This window comes from Octopus bimaculoides, chromosome 16 (genome assembly GCF_046866305.1).
Source record: "Octopus bimaculoides isolate indiv1 chromosome 16, ASM4686630v1, whole genome shotgun sequence".
Classification (NCBI taxonomy): domain Eukaryota; kingdom Metazoa; phylum Mollusca; class Cephalopoda; order Octopoda; family Octopodidae; genus Octopus; species Octopus bimaculoides.
Window position 1 is genome coordinate 45,232,876 of NC_142943.1, and position 20,000 is coordinate 45,252,875.

The 20,000-nt window shown below is 38.7% G+C and overlaps 1 protein-coding gene across 1 annotated transcript in view; it reads right to left on the reverse strand.

Moving 5' to 3' along the window:
• Nucleotides 1–266: 266 nt before the first annotated feature.
• Nucleotides 267–20,000, reverse strand: part of LOC106868970 (phosphoenolpyruvate carboxykinase, cytosolic [GTP]) — a 56,670-nt gene continuing 36,936 nt past the window's right edge. Inside the window, exons 3-10 of the mRNA XM_052974159.2 lie at nt 17,045–17,229; nt 15,910–16,107; nt 14,434–14,621; nt 11,584–11,797; nt 9,823–10,027; nt 6,685–6,788; nt 1,293–1,388; nt 267–984 (exon numbers count right to left, since the gene is read on the reverse strand). Coding sequence (XP_052830119.1) covers nt 527–984; nt 1,293–1,388; nt 6,685–6,788; nt 9,823–10,027; nt 11,584–11,797; nt 14,434–14,621; nt 15,910–16,107; nt 17,045–17,229 — 1,648 coding nt within the window. The 3' untranslated portion in view covers nt 267–526. The remainder of the gene's footprint in view (nt 985–1,292; nt 1,389–6,684; nt 6,789–9,822; nt 10,028–11,583; nt 11,798–14,433; nt 14,622–15,909; nt 16,108–17,044; nt 17,230–20,000) is intronic.

Here is a 20,000-nt window from a genome sequence, read left to right on the forward strand (position 1 = left end):
AAACTAAATGTTGCACTTCAGTCAGACACTGTATGTACAAATTCTGTAAACTCCTATTTTGGTATCCATATAAGGCAATACATGTTTGTGTGGTTATACACACACACACACACACACACACATATACTTATGTGTGCGTGTATGTGTATCATACAGGTCAAAACAAATTTGTATTTATCTAATTCTATTTAAATTACATTTTAATTGCTTTAAACTTTTAATGGAATTAATGAACGACTATAATAAATTTAACAAAGATAATTATGTTGTTTTGGTTTGGAGATTTAATGATTAAAATTAAATGTAAATATATTTAAAAAATATTCTTTTAGGTTATTTCCATTAAGTCTTTTCTTTACCTAAATTTCGTTTGTTGCAATCGTTCTTGTTGTTGTTCCCAGAAGTTGTAAAATAAACATTTATTATTATTATTATTTTTATTATTACAAATAAATCCCAATGTGATTTTTGCGAGGGTAGGGAATGGTTTAAAAAAAATAGGAATTTGTTATTTTTTTCTTTCTTTTTAAAGAGTCTTGTTGATTCTCTCTTCCAGATTGTCGATTTCTTTCCAAATTGTGTCTGGAACATCATCATTGATTTGGCGGAACAGATATTTACGAGTGTCTTTCACCTCGCCTTCCCAGAACTCTTTGGTCAAGTTGAAAATGGCTTCCATGTCTATAGAAGCAGGCAAACCATCCATCTTGATGCTTCCAGGTGTTGGAAGGTACCCAATTGCTGAAGAAACAGCACAGTCCTCTTGGTTTATTCTACGCAATATCCAGTCCAAGACACGGCAATTTTCACCAAAACCTGGCCACATAAACTTCCCTTCCTTGTTCTTACGGAACCAATTGACATGGAAAACCTTTGGCAGTGTTACGCCTGGCTGATTCATTGACAACCAGTGCTGGAGATATTTACCAAAATTGTACCCAAAGAATGGACGCATAGCAAAGGGGTCGTTCATGATGACTTTGCCTGAAACAAGAAAAATGGTTGAGAATGAATTGGAATAATTTAAATACATTAAGGATGATGGTGGAGGGGGTGCAGTGATGGTGGTGATGGTGCCGATGATGGTAGAGATGATGATGGTGGTTGTAGTGATGAAGGTGTTGGTAGTGGTTATGTTGGGGGTAAATGCAGTGATATTGTTGTTGGTGGCAGTGGTAGTGTAAGTGATGATGATGATAATGAGGATGAAAGAAATGGTTAACAAATCAATTGATTAATTGTCAAATTAGTGGTAATGATAATGAAGATGATGGTGAATGAATATTACCAACCTTTATGTTCGGCTGCTGCAGTGGCTTCTGATCGCATTGATGCACCAATCATGACTCCATGTTCCCAATTGAAGGCTTCGTACACTAAAGGTACCCCTGTACAATGGAAAAGAAACAGAACAAACTGAATGAAATTCAGTCTGAAGTGTAGAGTCCACTGAAAGACACAGGAGAAGGGCAAGGTAATGAATCTGGAAATGGTTGTAGAAGGAATGAGTTCCACATGGTTCTATTAGAAGGGGAATGGTAATTTAAGACAGCCTCATTCGCCACTGAAAGGCTAAATTCATGTGATGATTATTATTGTGAGAAGAGTGGTCTATTGGTGTCACTAGATGGGCCTAGTTTTAAGAAGTGTTTGTAGGCCAGAAAATAACAGCTGAGAGAGAGGGAGAGAGACAAGGACACCCCTCCTTGGTGTTCAGGTAACACTAAATCAATGGGTCTCCATTATTGACCCTGAAAGGAAGAAAGGCAAAATTGCCCTTGGCAGAATTTGAACTCAGAATGTAAAGACAGATGAAATGCTGCTAGGCATTTTGCCCAGCATGCTAATGATTCTGCTAGCTCACTGCCTTAACAATCCTTTCTACTGGAAGCCCAAGACCTCAAATTTGGGGGAAGGGATTAAGTCAATTACATCGACTCCAGTGCATAACTGATACTAATTTAATCGATCTCGAAAGATGACAATGGTGGAATTTGAACTCATCACCGCCTTAATAACAACAACAATCCTTTCTACTAAAGGCATAAGGCCTGAAATTTTGGGGGAGGGGACTAGTCAATTACATTGACTTTAGAGTTTCACTGGCATTTAATTTATTAACCCCAAAAGGATGAAAGGCAAAATTGACCTTGGTGGAATTTGAACGCAGAACATAGTGATGAATGAAATACTGCAAAGCATTTTGCCCGACATGCTAATGATTCTACCAGCTTGCCACCTTCATCATCATCATAATAATAATAATAATAATAATCCTTTCTACTAAAGGCACAAGGTCTGAAATTTGTGGGGAGGGGACTAGTCGATTACATCGACCCCAGTGCTCAGCTGCTACTTATTTCATCGACCCCGAAAGGATGAAAGACAAAATCGACCTCGGCAGAATTGGAACACAGAATGTAAAGACGGACAAAATACTGCTAAGCATTTCGCCCAGTGTCCTAACGCTTCTGCCAGCTCGAATAATAATATTGCTAATAATTGTTAAGTTAGCAAGCAGAATCATGCATCATTGGAATGTTGGAAAACATGCCTTGTAGCATTTCTTTAAACCTTTTACATTCTCAGTTCATATTTTACTGAGGTCAACTTTAAATTTCAATTTTTAAACTTTTCCTTATAAAATATTTTAAAAATATCTTTTTATCTTTTACTTGGTTTAGTCATCGGACTGCAACCATGCTAGGACACTGTCCTGAAGGGTTTAGTTGATAACTTGGACTCAGTACTTATTTTTAAAACCTGGTACTTATTTTATTGGTCTCTTTTCTAAAACTGTTAAGTTACCAACACTTATCAAGCAGTGGTGGGAGACAAACACACATATATGACAGGCTTCCTTCAGTTTCAGACAACCAAATCCAGAGTTGATGAAATAAGTACCTGACAAATACTGGATTCAGTTTGGTCAACAGTATCTTTTCAAACACATACAGCCTCATACCTTACATTAGAAATCATGATGATTATTATTAGCAATGTCATGGCTGTGGCAGACTAAGTCTTTGAATAAGCTTGTGTCACATAGCTGGAAATAATATCTTCCACATCTTCCTTTAACTCTAGTTTAGCCTTATCTACTTAGATATAGGTCTGCAATTAACTCTAGGACTCATAAGGCTAGAGCTTAATCTAGTTAGCTTAGTTTTCATGACATGTAAGTGACTGAGATTACAACACACTCTGCTGAATGAGATGACAGTCTGTTGCAGGATTAACAGCACAGTGGACTGAAAATGTGAAATGATGCATTTTGCTGAAGAGCACGTTCTGTTTGGTTCAGTAATCAAAACCACAATCTTAGTAGGATACCCAAACCACCAGGCCTTATAGAGAAAATGAAATGAAAAGAATGTCATGAAGATATTGCGAGTGAGAGGTGTTAAGTGGCCAGATAAGTGAACATAATCATCAAAATTTGAAGAATTTAGTGAAGTGCTGGTGGTGAAATTTTGTAAAAGTCAACACAATAAAAGCAAAAAATGAGAAAATAGGTGCATTATGAGCCACAATTGGCTGTGACGTTCAAGTACTGGGCCACTGACCACATGGTTATAAGTTCAAATCTTACTATAGGTCCCAACTCTGCTCCTTGGTTGGTCAAAGCACATAACTGCTTGTTCCTAAGTGGACCAAGAATGTCTATGTGGTTGTCTGACCTGCTAGAAATGGCAGCCAAATCTCTATTAAATCACATTGCTATAGTTCTAAAAAAAGGTAAAGTTATTTTGAACAATGTGGTCTAGGAACTGTAGGTGGACAGGATAGTCACAACTGGAATGTCTCTGATCATGAGTCAGCTGATTAAGGTTGACCAGTGGTGTTGTTAAACAGCAACACCACTGCTTGCTCTGTTCAGTATGGTTCTGATAGCAACCACTACACATTGCAGAGTGCAGTAAAATCCTGATAGCAATCGCATGTTGCAAAGTGAAGTACTGTTCTGATAGTGACTATTGCAGGTTGCAAGTGCAGCATGGTCCTGATATAGCAATTACTGCAGGTCACAGAGTGCAGTATGACTCTCAACTAGGCAGAAGCATGGTGCATCTAGGACAAATCTGTGGGCTGTGCCTCATAATTCAACTGACTATTTATTTCACCTGGGGTTATACAACAAACACAGGGAGAGACATTCAGAGACAATCAATTGTTCCAACACAGGTTTCTTCAACCCCTGTGCCACAGCACATGTGTATGCTGTAAGCTTTTGTGGTGCATTACACTGTGTTGGTTAGTGTGTATTTCTTTGCAACAAAGTGCAATGCATGCACTCATCCTTGTTTTAGAACAATTTTTAAAACTTTTCCTTATAAAATATTTTTAAAATATCTTTTTATCTTTTACTTGGTTTAGTCATCGGACTGCAACCATGCTAGGACACTGTCCTGAAGGGTTTAGTTGATAACTTGGACTCAGTACTTATTTTTAAAACCTGGTACTTATTCTATTGGTCTCTTTTGTCAAACTGTTAAATTACCAACACTTATCAAGCAGTGGTGGGAGACAAACACACATATATGACAGGCTTCTTTCAGTTTCAGATAACCAAATCCACTTTGATTGGCCTGGGGCTATAGTAAGATAACATTTGTCCAAGGTGTCATGCAGTGGGACTGAACTCAGAGTCATGTGGTTGGCTAGTAAAATTCTTACCATATAGCTTTGTCTACACTTATAAAATATATATTGTTTTATAGAATACTTTATTTAAAACATTTTAATATACTTTCAAAAATAAAAAAAACATTTAAGGTGTCTCATAAAACATGTAGTGCTGTATTTAGAGCGTTATAAATTCAAAACTGTTGCCTATTTCAGCTGCCTATTTCAGTCTATTTTGACCATATATATATATATATATATATATATAAACGATGATGATGATGATGATGATATATATATATATATATTGGGTGTTCAGTGAAGGGCTTTATTTGGAATGATACGTTTTCCTAACAAAGACACATATATTTCTTTTCTATCCTTTTACTCTGTGCAAGAGTGGGTGAGTCAAGATGACAACTGGACATCAGTGACGCTGGCTGATGTAATGTCTGCATGGGAGATAACTGCAGCTAAACTATTGAGATTTAATGTGAATGGAGGCTAGGTAGAGGGTTAGGTCGCTAAAAATAGTGCTACTGGTGGCTAAATGGCGGATTGAAGAATTAGATCAAACCTGAGAGCTATGGACCCCCGAGATAGAAGAGCTGATACAGGAACAAGACAAAGCAATCTGAGTTAATACTTCGTCCAACCTAAGCATAGAGAAAAATATATATCAAAATGACAATGGTGATGATGATATGCCCCATTAGCTACTTTAAATTTATTTAAATTCAAGAAACCAAAATTCAAATGTGTGTGTACTTACATACTCCATGATAGATTTTATAGGATATAAGGTGTGAATTCATTTAACTCATTAACAAATCAATTATCAATGTAAAGCAATTATAAAAATTTCTAAGACATTATAAATTTACAGAACAGAAGAATGAAATTATGCAAAGTTAATACCTTAATTAAAGATAAAATATAAGACGTTGGCCCATGGAGATGGTTTCACAAGAGCTTCATTCACCTTGCCATGCATGCATGGGTCATATGGAACTTGCTGGTCATAGAAAAGTCTGCCTCAACATCTTCTGTCTGAACTGTGCAAGTGTGGAGAGGTGGCGTTAATGATCAGGAAAGATTTCTAACAGTGACATATGACCATGATAATAGCTTTTGAGTGGTGTTTATTTTATCAAACCCCTGAGAGGGTGAAAACAAGATTTATCTAGGTGAAACATGAACCAAGAACATAATTTTGTTGTATCTCAGGAGGGTCATTATTCCAATAATTAACACTTGCACTGGTTTTATTTCAGGTTTTAATAATCTATTTGTCAAATAAGGGAGCAAGCTGGCAGAGTTGTTAGTATGCCTGGCAAAATGCTTAGTGGTATTTTGTCTGTTGCTATGTTCTGAGTTCAAATTCCGCCGAGGTCGATTTTGCCTTTCATCCTTTCAGAGTCGATGAAATAAGTACCAGTCAAGTGCTGAGGTTGATGTAATTGACAAGTCCCCTCCCCACAAATTTCAGGCCTTGTGCCTGTAGTAGAAAGGATTATTTATTTGTCAATTGGTTAACCATTTAACAAATTAACTGATTGATTGTTTGATTAATTGTTTAGTTAATCAATCAGTCAGTTATGTTTGTCAAAGTCCTTTCATGGCCATTTGCAGCCTTATCAATGACACTCTCTCTATTCCAGGTCTGCCTGTCTCTAAATATTAATTTCAAATTTTGGCACAAGGCCAGCAATTTACAGGGAGGGGGAAGTTGATTACTTCAACCTTAGCGCTCAACTGATACTTATTTTATCAACCATGAAAGGAGAAAAGGCAAAGTCAACCTTGGAGAAATTTGAACTCAGAACATAAAGGTGGACAAAATACTGCTAAGCATTTTGCCTGGCATGCTAACAATTCTGCCAGCTCACCATCTTGCCTCTCTCTAAATACTGCAAGGTAGTTTGACATCCACTATACAGACACTGTAGATACTGTCATTTCACTGCTGTTGCTAATTTACTGTCATGTCTTGTGAGCACTCAGATGGGTGATTGCTAACTTATTTAAAAACAACAGAATGATTTCCTATCAACTCACCTTCAGGACGTCTGCCACCAAATATAATGGCATCAATAGGGACTCCTTCAGGACTTTCCCAAGCCTCATCCATGTTAGGACATTGGTTGGCTGGTGTACAGAATCTGAAAATAATTCAAAAGACATTCTTATTAAGGTATAACTCAGGATATGAAAAAACTGATTTCATAGCCAAACATGACTTCATTGAAGATTGAAAATGAATGACATCTCGTTGCTTGTATGACAGTAACATTTGTTTATAACTAGCACACGTGTGTGTGTGGCACTATTCTCTCAGCTGCTATAATTATATGAAGGAAGAACTACACATATCTCATCCCCATTTTTGTGCCGCCAGTTATCCCTCCCCTTGAAACCACTTTCTTTCACCTGTTGTCACGAATCTTGCATTCACACACATCTACATACATATGGCTGTATAGCCATATCTATCTGCCAACTACTTCCCCTCTCTAATCATTATTGTTTAACATCCATTTTTCCATGCTTGCACGAGTTGAATGGATGCTCTTCCTGTCACCAACGCTCACCTGTTTCTGACACGTTTCAGAAGATAGACATTAAAGGACACTGCTTGTAAGATGGTGATACATGTACCACACAACATCAAGTAAAGGAAACAGTAACACACACAAGCACACGTACAAATATATCTGATGCACCTCCTTCGGTTTCTGTTATGCTCAAGGCTTTGGTCAGCCTGGAGCTATAATAAAAGACACTTGTCTGAAAGTGTTGCAGAGTGGGACCAAGCCCTAAACCATGTGATTACGCAGTTGGGAAGAAAAGAACTAACCAACTGTGAACCCAATTTTCTTCTTTTCTCTTTCCAATCGACATACACACACACACACACACACACACACACACACACCAACACAAAAAAACACACACTCACACACACACTTTCTCTCTCTCTCTCTCACTTTTCCTCACCCTCTCTTACTATCCTATATCTCTCTCTCTCCACCCCTACACACTCAATAAAACTATATAAAGAGACCCGCTAGAAAGTTTTTTCAAAACAATTTGAAAAACCTACACGACTAGGTGAAAAGCGCTTCATTTAATATGTGACATTAATAAAAATCTGTAAATGTACAAACATCCAGGTTTCTGAGTACCTTAATTAATTTTTTTCTATATATATATATATAAGTATGTTTGTGTGTCTGTGTTTGTCCCCCACCACCATCGCTTGACAACTGATGGTGGTGCGTTTATACTCCTGTAACTGATAATATATACACGCACACATACATACATATGAAATTTATGTACAGAAGTCTCTCACATATGTAATATAAAAAGTGAAAAAGAAAGAGCTTAAATTTAAGATTATCCCTGCAATTTGAAAACAAAAATTCCCTTTTAGGGGAAGGATGTTTAATAGAAAGACAGCTAGTAAGGGAGGTAACTCCTACAAAATGGGCTGGTCCAAATATTTAGAAAATAAAAAGCAAGTCTGTTGAGCCAACTGTAAATATGCTTTACCGTGGAGTTCTAAGATACAAACATATTGGTTACTTTCACCAGTTGCCTACAAAGACACAGCACACACCTTAACTGTCCACAGCAAAAGTGTTAAGACAGTCCTCCCAGTGGTGAAGATTTTACATGGGCTGGTGCCATGAAAAAGCATCTGTGCAAATGTTACAAAAATGCGCCTGTGTAGCGTCACATAAAAGCACCCATACAGTACCATGTAAAAGCGTCTGTGTGACGTCGCATCAAAGTGCTTGTGCAGTGCCACATAAAAGCACCCCACCCAGCACACTTTGTAAAGTGGTTGGCATTAGGAAGGGTATCCAACCATGGACACCCTGCCAAATCAGACTGGAGTCTGGTGCAACTCCCCAGCTTGCCAGCCCTGGTCAAACCGTCCAACCCATACCAGCATGGACAACAGACATTAAATAATGGTGATATGTCAGCAGATATTTCAGGAGTCAACTTTGCTGTTTTTATGTTCAAACTGGCCAGGTCCAGCCTCTCACAACTATCCTACAATGTTAATCAAAAAAAAAAAAAAAAAAAAAATACAGTTGCATAATCAAAATCTTGAGGCTACAAGATAATACAGGATAAATTCAAAACAATCTGAATAAATATTACATTGGATAGAATCATCTGAATGCTAAAGGGTTGAAAGTGAACAAACAAAAGTGAGTTTTTGCCATCAAATTGCAGAGATAAATCATTTCATGAAAAGTATCACACACACTACATTACATTTGTGACACTCTAGTATGCATTTTATGTTTATGTGTCAAGCAAAATACCCTTTTAAAGGTATTTTCACACACTACCTGGTAAGTCACTATCATCATTATCATCATCGTTGTAATGTTCACATTTCCATGATGCATGGATCACATGGAACTTGTTGAGGCAGATTTGTTATGGGCTGATGCTTTTTCTGTTACCAGCCCTCACCTGTTTCCAAGCAAAGTAATATATCCCCTTGTCTGGACATGTTTTCACAGAAGACTGGAAGTGAGGACACGGCTTGTATGATGATACAATTTGTCTATAACTACCATAGTGTCAAGACAAGGACACACACACACACACACACACACACACACACATATATATATATATATATATATATATATATATATATACATACATAGACGTGGCTGTGTGGTAAGAAGCTCGCTTCCCAACTTCATGGTTCAGGGTTCAGTCTCACTGCATGGCACCTTGGAGAAGTGTCTTCTATGTTGGAGTGCTTATGTCCCTGTAACTTAGCAGTTCAGCAAAAGAGACTGATAGAATAAGTATACCGGGTTTTAAAAAGTACTAGGATTAAAATTTCTTCAAGGTAGTGCCCCAGCATGGCCACAGTATAATGACTGGAATAATATATATGTAAAACACTACCTATAACAACTGGAGCCTCTAATGTGCACACTAGATCCACTAGAAATAGCAGCCAAATCACCTTCATAATGATCACACCTAGCTATTTAACACAAATAAAGGGCACATTAGTTGATGCAGTTCTAAATATCCTGAATAAGACTGGATGGCTACACTTGGAATGCCTTTTGATTGCAGGCTTGCTCAATCAGGCTGACCTGGGGTTAAGCAACAACAACAACAATAAAATATTTCAAGCATTTTTTTCACCTGGAATTTGGGTGAGCAGCTGTCCTCCCACTTTCAGGAGTCCAGTCTTTAATGCCAAGCCATGATGATATCTGCACATCTTTTGACATTTCCTCTTCCAGTCCTTCCCAGAAGAATCCTCCATCATTTGTTGATGCCACATTGGTGAAAATGGTGTTCTTCTCAATAGTCTTCATGGCATTAGGGTTGGTTTTGTAGGACGTACCTGAGAGATGGACATGAAGTATATGTAGTGCATGTGGTTTACAGAGACAGAGGGAGCGAGGGATAGACATGGTATAGGGTGGGGGGCACGAGGGTATACATGTGGAATAAGGCATTGGGGGTGAGGTCAGGAGTACGTGTCATAGAGCAAAGGGGGTGAGGGTGGTGAGGGATACATGTAGAGTAGGGGGGAGGAATACATGTAGTTTGAAAGATACAGAGAGCTGAGATACTTGTATCATATGTGGTACAGAGGTAGAGGGAGTGAGGAACATATGTAATACATGTGTCGTAGAGAGATAGGGTAGTGATGAGGTATACATAGATGTGATGTAGAGAGAGAGAGGAAGTATATGTGGAACATGTGATATAGCAAGGGTGGGTCATGAGCTACATGTTGAGAGATAAGGGTGATGAGAGTACAGTAGGAATACCTTATGATGTAGGGAGATAGAGGGAATGAAGAGATACATGTGATGTAGGGAGTAGTGAAGTACATGTATAGAGTTTGGGTGCAAAATGAGGTTGATGTGATGTAGAAGTTCATGAAAAACAAAAATACAGAAATAAACCTCAACCTTTGACATGGTTGAACAAGCAATCGCAGCCAGTTGGGATTCACAGTATGGGCTGGATTATACATCCTTTCAATTGCTGAATACAAAATGTGGCTCTTGAGACCTCCATTTTGATGATTTCCCTGAGTCACCATCTCGCCCTTGCATGCCAATTTGTTGCAAGGTTATCCATTTAGAGCTTAGTGGACTGGAGCAATGGGAAAATGAAATGTTTTTCTCAAGAACACAATGCACAGCTAGTCTGGGAATCAAAACCATTATCTTGCAATCACAAGTTGAACAACACTCTAACCACTGAGCCACATGCAAAGCAAACATAAATGATGAATTATGATCAAGAGAGTGTTCAAAGAATCTGGAATGCCTCTAACACATCACATAACTTGCTAGAAGTAGCAGTCAAACTTCGCTCAAATTATACCCAATCAAATTTTTAAAAATGAAAATCCTTAGATAATGTTGTCATCATTGTCATCATCATTATCCTATGCCTGCTTTCATAATGATTTCCATCACAGCCTGAGTCATTTCTTATTAGCTGCTCCAAAAATTGGTACTTGTTTGTATCATTTGGTTTGGTTTCTACTGCTGGATGCCTTTCAATCACCAGTCATTTTACAGATGTACTGGGGGACATTTTGTCAGGGCACCAGCATTCAAGGAAACTTGCAACCCTACACTTTCTCTGCTCATTTGACAACCATGTTACAGTGTGTACTGAGTGTATTTTTCATGGCACTAGCATTGGAAAGCTTGTCTTGCTCAGTAATCAATCTAGAATAAACATGGCTGAGGAAGCTTTCCTCTGTGAGACCACCATAAGAGGAATGTGCCTCGATCACAGTAAAATCTAGAAAGAACTACATGATGTATAAGAACAGGATGATCCAACAGAAATCTTTGAGGATACAGGTCTGCTGAGTCTGAAGAACAACAAATGAAATATAAGTAAAAGGAACAAAAAAGCTGTAAATTTAACCTGGAGCAACTCCGAAAAATCCTGCCTCTGGATTAATAGCTCTAAGTTTCCCTTCACTGTCAAATTTCATCCAGGCTATATCATCACCAACACAGGTGATTTTATAACCAGGTAATGTGGGGTTCATCATTGCTAAATTAGTTTTGCCACAAGCACTTGGAAAGGCTGCTGCTACATATTTTTTCTCTCCTTTTGGATTTTCAATTCCTAAGATCTGAAGAGAAAGAAGAAAAAAAAAATTTAAAAAACACATTACACATACACAAATTTAAATTAAAAACAAAAAAAAAGTAGTGCAAAAAAGGTCAAATGGAGTGCATATATGTCCCTTCTAACTACTGGAAATTGTTTTTGTTCAGTAACACAACTGTAAGTATAATCTGAACATAAGAGCATGTGGTCAGTAGTCGTGCACCTGAAACCCTTCAGCACTTAAACAGGCCATATCTTGTCCAAATATTCTAACTGGTGACCCAGCATGGCAGCAGTCCAAAGATGAAAAGATATTTCCCTTAAACTGAACCTTACTGACTTAAATAATAACAGAAAAGATTGAATAATGCAGTCCAGGACATACTCCTGGACAGTGTGGTCATTTCAAATTGTCAGAAAATATTTGAACTAAACAGACAGTGAACATGTATGGAAATGCAAGTGTAGAAAAAAGTTGACCCAGAAGTGGACAAATCTTATGAATCATATAAAAAACCAGCATCCCGAGTATTCTACTACACAAGCAACTGGACAACCATCTTTATTGAGTTTTCTTTCACCGAGAAGTAGTTTGGTTAGTCGCTTGGCTTTAAATGTTTATGGTTGGATCAAGTGGGTATCTGTTGGTTTAAAACCATTTTCCTTTACCGAAGACCCCTGACTCGTAAGTACACAAACTTACAAATGTGACCTTAAAGAAATACATGGAGAAACTTACTCAAGAAATAGAAAAGAAAATATCTGATGAACTTCCAAGTAAATTTTCATTAGTAATCAATGGTTGGACTAAGGGTTTGACACATTTCATTTGATTTTTCGCATCTTATTCGTGCAATTATCAAAATGACTATTGTACTGTTTTGCTGGCATTTTCGTTAACGGTAAGTGAAACATCATTTGCTGCTTCTGATTATGTTGAATTTATAGAGTATGTGTTAAGTGTCTATAACAAAAATTTAGAAAATGTAGCTATTACCTGAGATAATACTGTAGTGAACAAATCTATAGTGAATTTGTGTAGAATACCATTGATTGGATGTGCCTCATAAATTCTGTCTAGCTGTTTCTGCTTATCTCGACAAGCAGGAAGTTCCGCTTGAGAATATTAATGTTGATGGGTCAGCTAAAATCATTAAAACTAGTGGGTAAACTTCAGGGAAAAACACCTTTGCAACCTATACAAAGAAATAAAACCCGTTGGTCCAGTACTTATGACACAATTGAGAGGTACATCCAACTCAAGCCGTTTTTAGACTCTTTTCAAGACAATCTAAAGCTGGAAATTACTATTTGTAAATCTCACAACATGAGATATTCAGCAACAGTACTTCAGAGTAAAGATTGTTGTATAGCCAGCTGGAGACGATGTCTCCTGTAACATTCGTCCTAAACCAGGACTGCCATGTTACATTGGCAAACAACCTTTACTCCAATCCATAGCTGGTTGATTATCTGTTGACTTCATGCAATCATAATGATCCGCACACTCTAAAAGACAATTTAGGAATGTTATACTCAATAACAGTCACCTTGCAAAGAACAGAAATAAATTTGGGAGATGCTCATATTCTTTTTGACGAAATTCTCACATTGTATCCTTATGAGGAGTTTAAAAGATATTTGCTTTCATTGGCAGCCATTGTGCACAGCCCAAATTTTGAAAGTGAAGTTGTGAAAATTTTACAACAAGCAGAAGCAGAGCTAACTGTAGATGAAGTGGCTGATCTACATCAGCTGAAAGTGATCGTAGACACATTACAACAGTCTGGTTTACCCGTAGAAGATGATGATTTTGCTTCAATTTGTTTGAAAAAACACAAAAAAGATAAAATTTCAACTCCACAATATCTGAACTGTAGATTTTTGTTACCAACATCCAACATCTTGGGACATTTCTTCAGCTCAGCAGGTTACGCTTTTAATGATTTTCAGCAATACTTAACATCAATGAATTTAGAAATGCAATTATTTCTGATAGTCAATCACACATTCTGGGATGAAGACCTAGTTTCATAAATCTGCAATCATTCATGACCTTTTGCTATATTAGAACATTTTAATTGCGCTACTTGTTTGAGAAACTCTTTCAATTAAAGACCTTCAATTTATTTGCTTTTCAACTACTGTACAATGTAGAGTATACATGTTGTTTGTTACCTATTCTAAATCAATAAAACTGAACTTTGAACGCTTTCTGATAATAAAGATTTTTGAAACTTATAAAACGTGCCTTTTATTTTCTTATCATTTTGGCTCTTATCTAAACTGAAGCTAACACTGCAAAATATATGGTGTTTTTACATTCCTCAAAATATTTGACAATTAATTGCAATAACTGATTGGCCTGTATCCCAATTAAAATCAATTGATTGCTAGGAAAATAATTGATTGGAGAAGTTCTAATCAACTATTTACAACTCCTGTGTGTGCGTGCATGTGTGTGTGTGTTGTGTATACAAACCATAGAAACACATACACACATACAAGCCACAACTATCCTCTATTATTTGCAGGATTATTGCATCCACATTCTCCAAATGATAGGAATGTAATTTGGAGGAGGTCTGGCTGCTATTTCTAGCAAATGTGTAAATTCCTCCATCATAAAACAAATTGATGTGAGTGACGCTTACTTACCAACATGTGTTCTGCTAACCAACCTTCGCGCCTGGCCATAATGGAGCCAAGTCGAAGGGCGAAACATTTCTTGCCCAGTAAGGAATTTCCTCCATAGCCACTTCCAAATGAACAAATTTCATTTCTGTCTGGAATATGGGCAATTAAGGTCAGTTTGGGGTTACAAGGCCAATGGGACGGTGTGCTAGCTGAAAGAGAAAAGAATAAATAAATAAATAAATAAATAAAGGATTGAGTGTTGAACAGTTTATAGTTGTGCTCATTTGAAGGGTTTCAAATAGGGAGATGACAATTAGTTTAGCACATTGCAGAGAAGGGAGGGTCACATCATAAAGTGGTCTGTTGAGTGGGAAACTAGTCACATCACAAGGTGGTTTGTCAAGGGGCAGCAATCATACTACAAGTGGTCAGTTTAGACAGAGAGGAGGATGCCACATCAAGAAATAATCTGATGGGCAGGGCTACATTACAGGGTTGTGTCACATAATGACCAATTTAAGGGTCATTAAATAAGATTCATTTAGAAGGTAGACAATTTAAGGTGGACACACTGCAGTCACAAGTTTACTTCTTACAGTTATTTCTATAGATTTTCTATAGAAATTACAGCCAGCACTCATTTGTTGCAATGTTTTGTATTCGAGTATTGCCTATTGTAAACAACGAGATCAAAGATGAAAAATGGGTAATGGGTGTATATGCCATATTTCAGGAATTCTCGCTCCTTCATCAGCACCACATCCAATCCATACAAAATATTATAAGAAAACAATGCTGGCTATAATTACTATAGAAAATCTATAGAGAATCTATAGGCGTAGGAGTGGCTGTGTGGCAAGTAGCTTGCTTACAAACCACATGGTTCTGGGTTCAGTTCCACTGTGGAAGACCTTGGGCAAGTGTCTTCTAATATAGCCTCGGGCCGCCCAAAGCCTTGTGAGTGGATTTGCTAGATGGAAACTGAAAGAAGCCCGTCGTATATATGTGTATATATATATATATGTGTGTGTGTGTGTGTGTGTGTGTGTGTGTGTGTGTGTGTATGTTTGTGTGCTTGTGTTTGTCCCCCACCAACATCGCTTGATAACCGATGCTGGTGTGTTTATGTCCCCGTAACTTAGCAGTTTGGCAAAAGAGACCGATAGAATAAGTACTAGGCTTACAAAGAATAAGCCCTGGGTGTGATTTGCTCGACTAAAGGCGATGCTCCAGCATGGCCACAGTCAAAAGACTGAAACAAGTGAAAGAGTAAAAGAGTAAAGATAACCATAACAAGTTATTTAATAGCACTGCTAACACATTAGAACACAGTATTGACTATAAAGAGTTTAATATACTTTGTAGAATATTATCGTTTAATAATGAAATACGGTGTTTCTCATTAATTATTCACCAGCTTAGAATGGGGTCTATTTTATTGTGGTCAGTAAGATGGTAGAATGGTTGCAGAAGAAGTAAAATTGAAGTATTCCTTACCTGGAAGTGGTTGACCTACGGAATGTAAACATTTGACAAAACTGCCTGTTCCTAATGCATCAAGGGCTGCCTGGCCCATTCTGGTCATGATGCGCATGCTGGCTACGACATAGGCTGAATCTGTGAGTTCAATTCCAATTTTGGATAATGGTCCACCTACTGCACCCATGCTGAATGGGATTACATACATGGTACGACCTGAAAGAAGTCAATGGAAATTGGTTTGGAATAAACAGGAAATAGAAAAGAAATTTTAAACACATATAACATTTGGGATTGTTTTGATTTGATACTAATTTTAAAACAAACTAAAATTTGGTGCAAAAGCAGAATTGTTTGAGTGTTGGACAAAATGCTTAGTGATAGTTCTGATGGTAGTTCTGACATAATGTTCTAAGTTCAAATTCCACCAAGGTAAATTTTGCCTTTCATCCTTTCAAAGTTGATAAAATAAAGTACCAAGTACTAGGGTCAATGTAAGTGACTTGCCCTTCCTCTCAAATTGCTAGTCTTGAGAGCAAAAATTATAAAATGAGACAAAATTTTAAGACAAACTGTCAAGAATTGTGCCAAAGAATATAAGGTACAGTTTACTGAGAATATTCAGATAGTCACTACAAGAGGTAATTTCAGGAGTATGTACAAAAGATATCAAGAGGACTTGGCCCAGTTTGAAGCAAGCCAGCCTCACTGGAGATGAAATTACAGATAAAAAAAATATCATTGGGAGAGATGTGTAGAACACTACTCCAATCTCTACTGTGAACAGAACACTGTCCATCTCAATAATTGACATCATTGTATTTTTGATGACTGTAGAGCCATTATTAAAAAAGTTAAGATCGATTATTAATTGTTGAGCTTCAGAAAAGATGTCTGGTAGTGACAGGGATCTCTTCTGATATAATCTAGTATTGTAGGACCATCTCATTGCCTTATTGCTCACAATGCATGAAATCCTGTACATATACAGGCGTCTTTCAGTTTTCATCTGCTAAATCCATTCCCAAGACTTTGTTCAATCTCAGGCTATAGTAGAAGTAGTGTGGCCCAAGGTGCCACACAGTGGGACTGAGCCCGAAACCATGTGATTGGGAAGCAAACTTCAATCTCAATTACAAATACGGCAAGGTACCTCGCATACATCCTGGGAATCTCATGTTAAGTTCGGTGTCCATGTCTTCCAGATCCATCCAGTAACCAAGTTGACCTTTGACTCCAGTTTTAGGAATCGGTATTGTGTCTCTTTGGGCTTCTGTTGCTATCACAGTACGTCTCTCTACACGGGCCACATCAGCAGGATCTGTCCGTGCCAGCCAACTGAAACAAAAAAAAAAGCACACATGCACACACACAAAAAGAAAAAATATAAATAACTAAATCATAAAATGTTGAAGAAAATATTCTTAGGGAAAATAAAAGACATCTATTATAATTCATTGTGGAGGCGCAATGGTCCAGTGGTTAGGGCAGCGGACTCGCGGTTTCGATTCTCAGACCGGGCGTTGTGTGTGTTTATTGAGCGAAACACCTAAGCTCCACGAGGCTCCGGCAGGGGGTAGTGGCGACCCCTGTTGTACTCTTTCGCCCCAACTTTCTCTTACTCTTTCTTCCTGTTTCTTGAGTAACACTGCGATGGACTGGCTGGCGTCCCGTCCAGCTGGGAGGGGGACACACACACATACGCCATAGAAACTGGGAAACCGGGCCCATGAGCCTGGCTAGGCTTTGAAAGGGCGACGTTTTATTATAATTCATTGCTTTGGGTCTTTAAGTTTAGAATATTTGTGGTGTTATTATTGTTTAGTCTCTTGTCAGTATCGATGCAGCAGACTTATTATTAAAGATGTTCTTTCCATGACCATCACAGACTACACTATTCCACCCCATTACTGTTAACTCCAGATCTATCCTGACAGACAAGACCTACGATAAAAGGTGCTCCAGCATTGACCAACCTGTATTATATTCAGACATGGTGCATTTAAGAAGACATTATCAAATATCTGTCTTTCTTTTTAAAGACAGAAGGTTATGGTTAAGAGACAGTATAACACCAACTCTTTGTTTCAGGTGCAGAAAACAGACATCAAACAACACCAGAAACTCTCTTTTTGTGTCAGGTACAAACCTTTAAGGGTATTACTGATACATACATTTTATATATATATATATCATCATCATCATCATCATCATCGTTTAACGTCCGCTTTCCATGCTAGCATGGGTTGGACGATTTGACTGAGGACTGGTGAAACCGGATGGCAACACCAGGTTCCAGTCTGATTTGGCAGAGTTTCTACAGCTGGATGTCCTTCCTAACGCCAACCACTCAGAGAGTATAGTGGGTGCTTTTATGTGTCACCCGCACGAAAACGGCCACGCTCGAAATGGTGTCTTTTATGTGCCACCCGCACAAGCCAGTCCAGGGGCACCGGCAACGATCTCGCTCGAAAATCCTACGGGAGCCAGTCAGGCGGTACTGGCAACGGCCACGCTCAAAATGGTGCGTCTCATGTGCCACCCGCACAAGAACCAGTCCAGGGGCACTGGCAACGATCTTACTTGGCTTGCCGGGTCTTCTCACGCACAGCACATTTCCAAAGGTCTCGGTCAGTAGTCATCGCCTCGGTGAGGCCCAATGTACGAAGGTCTTGCCTCACCACCTCAGCCCAGGTCTTCCTGGGCCTACCTCTTCCACGGGTTCCCTAGACTGTTAGGGTGTGACACTTTTTCACGCAGCTATCCTCATCCATTCTCACCACATGTCCATACCAGCGCAATCGTCTCTCTTGCACGCCACAACTGATGCTTCTAATGTTCAGCTTTTCTCTCAAGATACTTACACTCTGACGGGTATTCACATTGACATTACACATCCAACGGAGCATACTGGCTTCATTCCTTGCGAGCTTACGTATGTCCTCAGCAGTTACAGCCCATGTTTCACTGCCATGTAGCATGGTTGTTCGTACGCATGCGTCATACAGTCTGCCTTTTACTCTGAGTGAGAGTCCCTTTGTCGCCAGCAGGGGTAAGAGCTCTCTAAACTTTGCCCAGGCTATTCTTATTCTAGCAGTTACACTTTCAGCGCACCCACCCCCACTACTAACTTGGTCGCCCAGATAGCGGAAGCTATCGACTACCTCTAGTTTTTCACCCTGGAATGAGATAGAAGTTGTTTCCTGTTTGTTTACAGTCTTTATTGCACCTGAACATCTGCCACAAACAAAAACTAACATGCTAGTTATACCTGCCTTTGATGTTGCTGCACCTCTTATGTGTCCATAGCTTGCACCGGGTACATCTTATAGAGTTACTACCTACTCCTTTTCTACATACTGAGCAGGGCCATCTACCTGAAGGGGTTTGTGTTTTATCTACCTTCCTACTTATTAGGATTTTGGTTTTAGCTAGGTTGACTCTAAGGCCCTTCAATTCTAGACCTTGCTTCCACACCTGAAACTTCTCCTCTAGTTCTGATAGTGACTCCGCAATTAGGGCAAGGTCATCAGCATAGAGGAGCTCCCAGGGGCAACCTGTCTTGAACTCCTCTGTGATTGCCTGGAGGACTATGATAAATAAGAGGGGGCTGAGGACGGAACCTTGGTGGACCCCTACCTCTACCCGGAATTCATTGCTGTACTCATTTCCAACCCTCACCTTACTGGCAGCATCTCTGTACATGGCTCGCACAGCTCTCACTAACCATTCTTCTATCCCAAGTTTCCTCATTGACCACCAGATAAGGGATCGGGGGACCCTGTCAAAGGCTTTCTCCATGTCAACGAAAGCCAGGTACAGAGGTTTATCCTTAGCTAGGTATTTCTCCTGCAACTGTCTCACTAGAAATAAGGCATCAGTAGTGCTTTTACCTGGCACGAACCCAAACTGCATCTCATCTAAATTGATTCGCTCCCTAATTAGTTGGGCTATGACCCTCTCTGTAACTTTCATAACCTGATCTAACAGCTTGATGCCTCTGTAATTATTTGTATCTAAAGCGTCACCTTTACCTTTGTAGCAGTTGACTATGATGCTGCTACACCAGTCATTGGGTATGACTCCTTCGTGTATCACCTGGTTCGTTA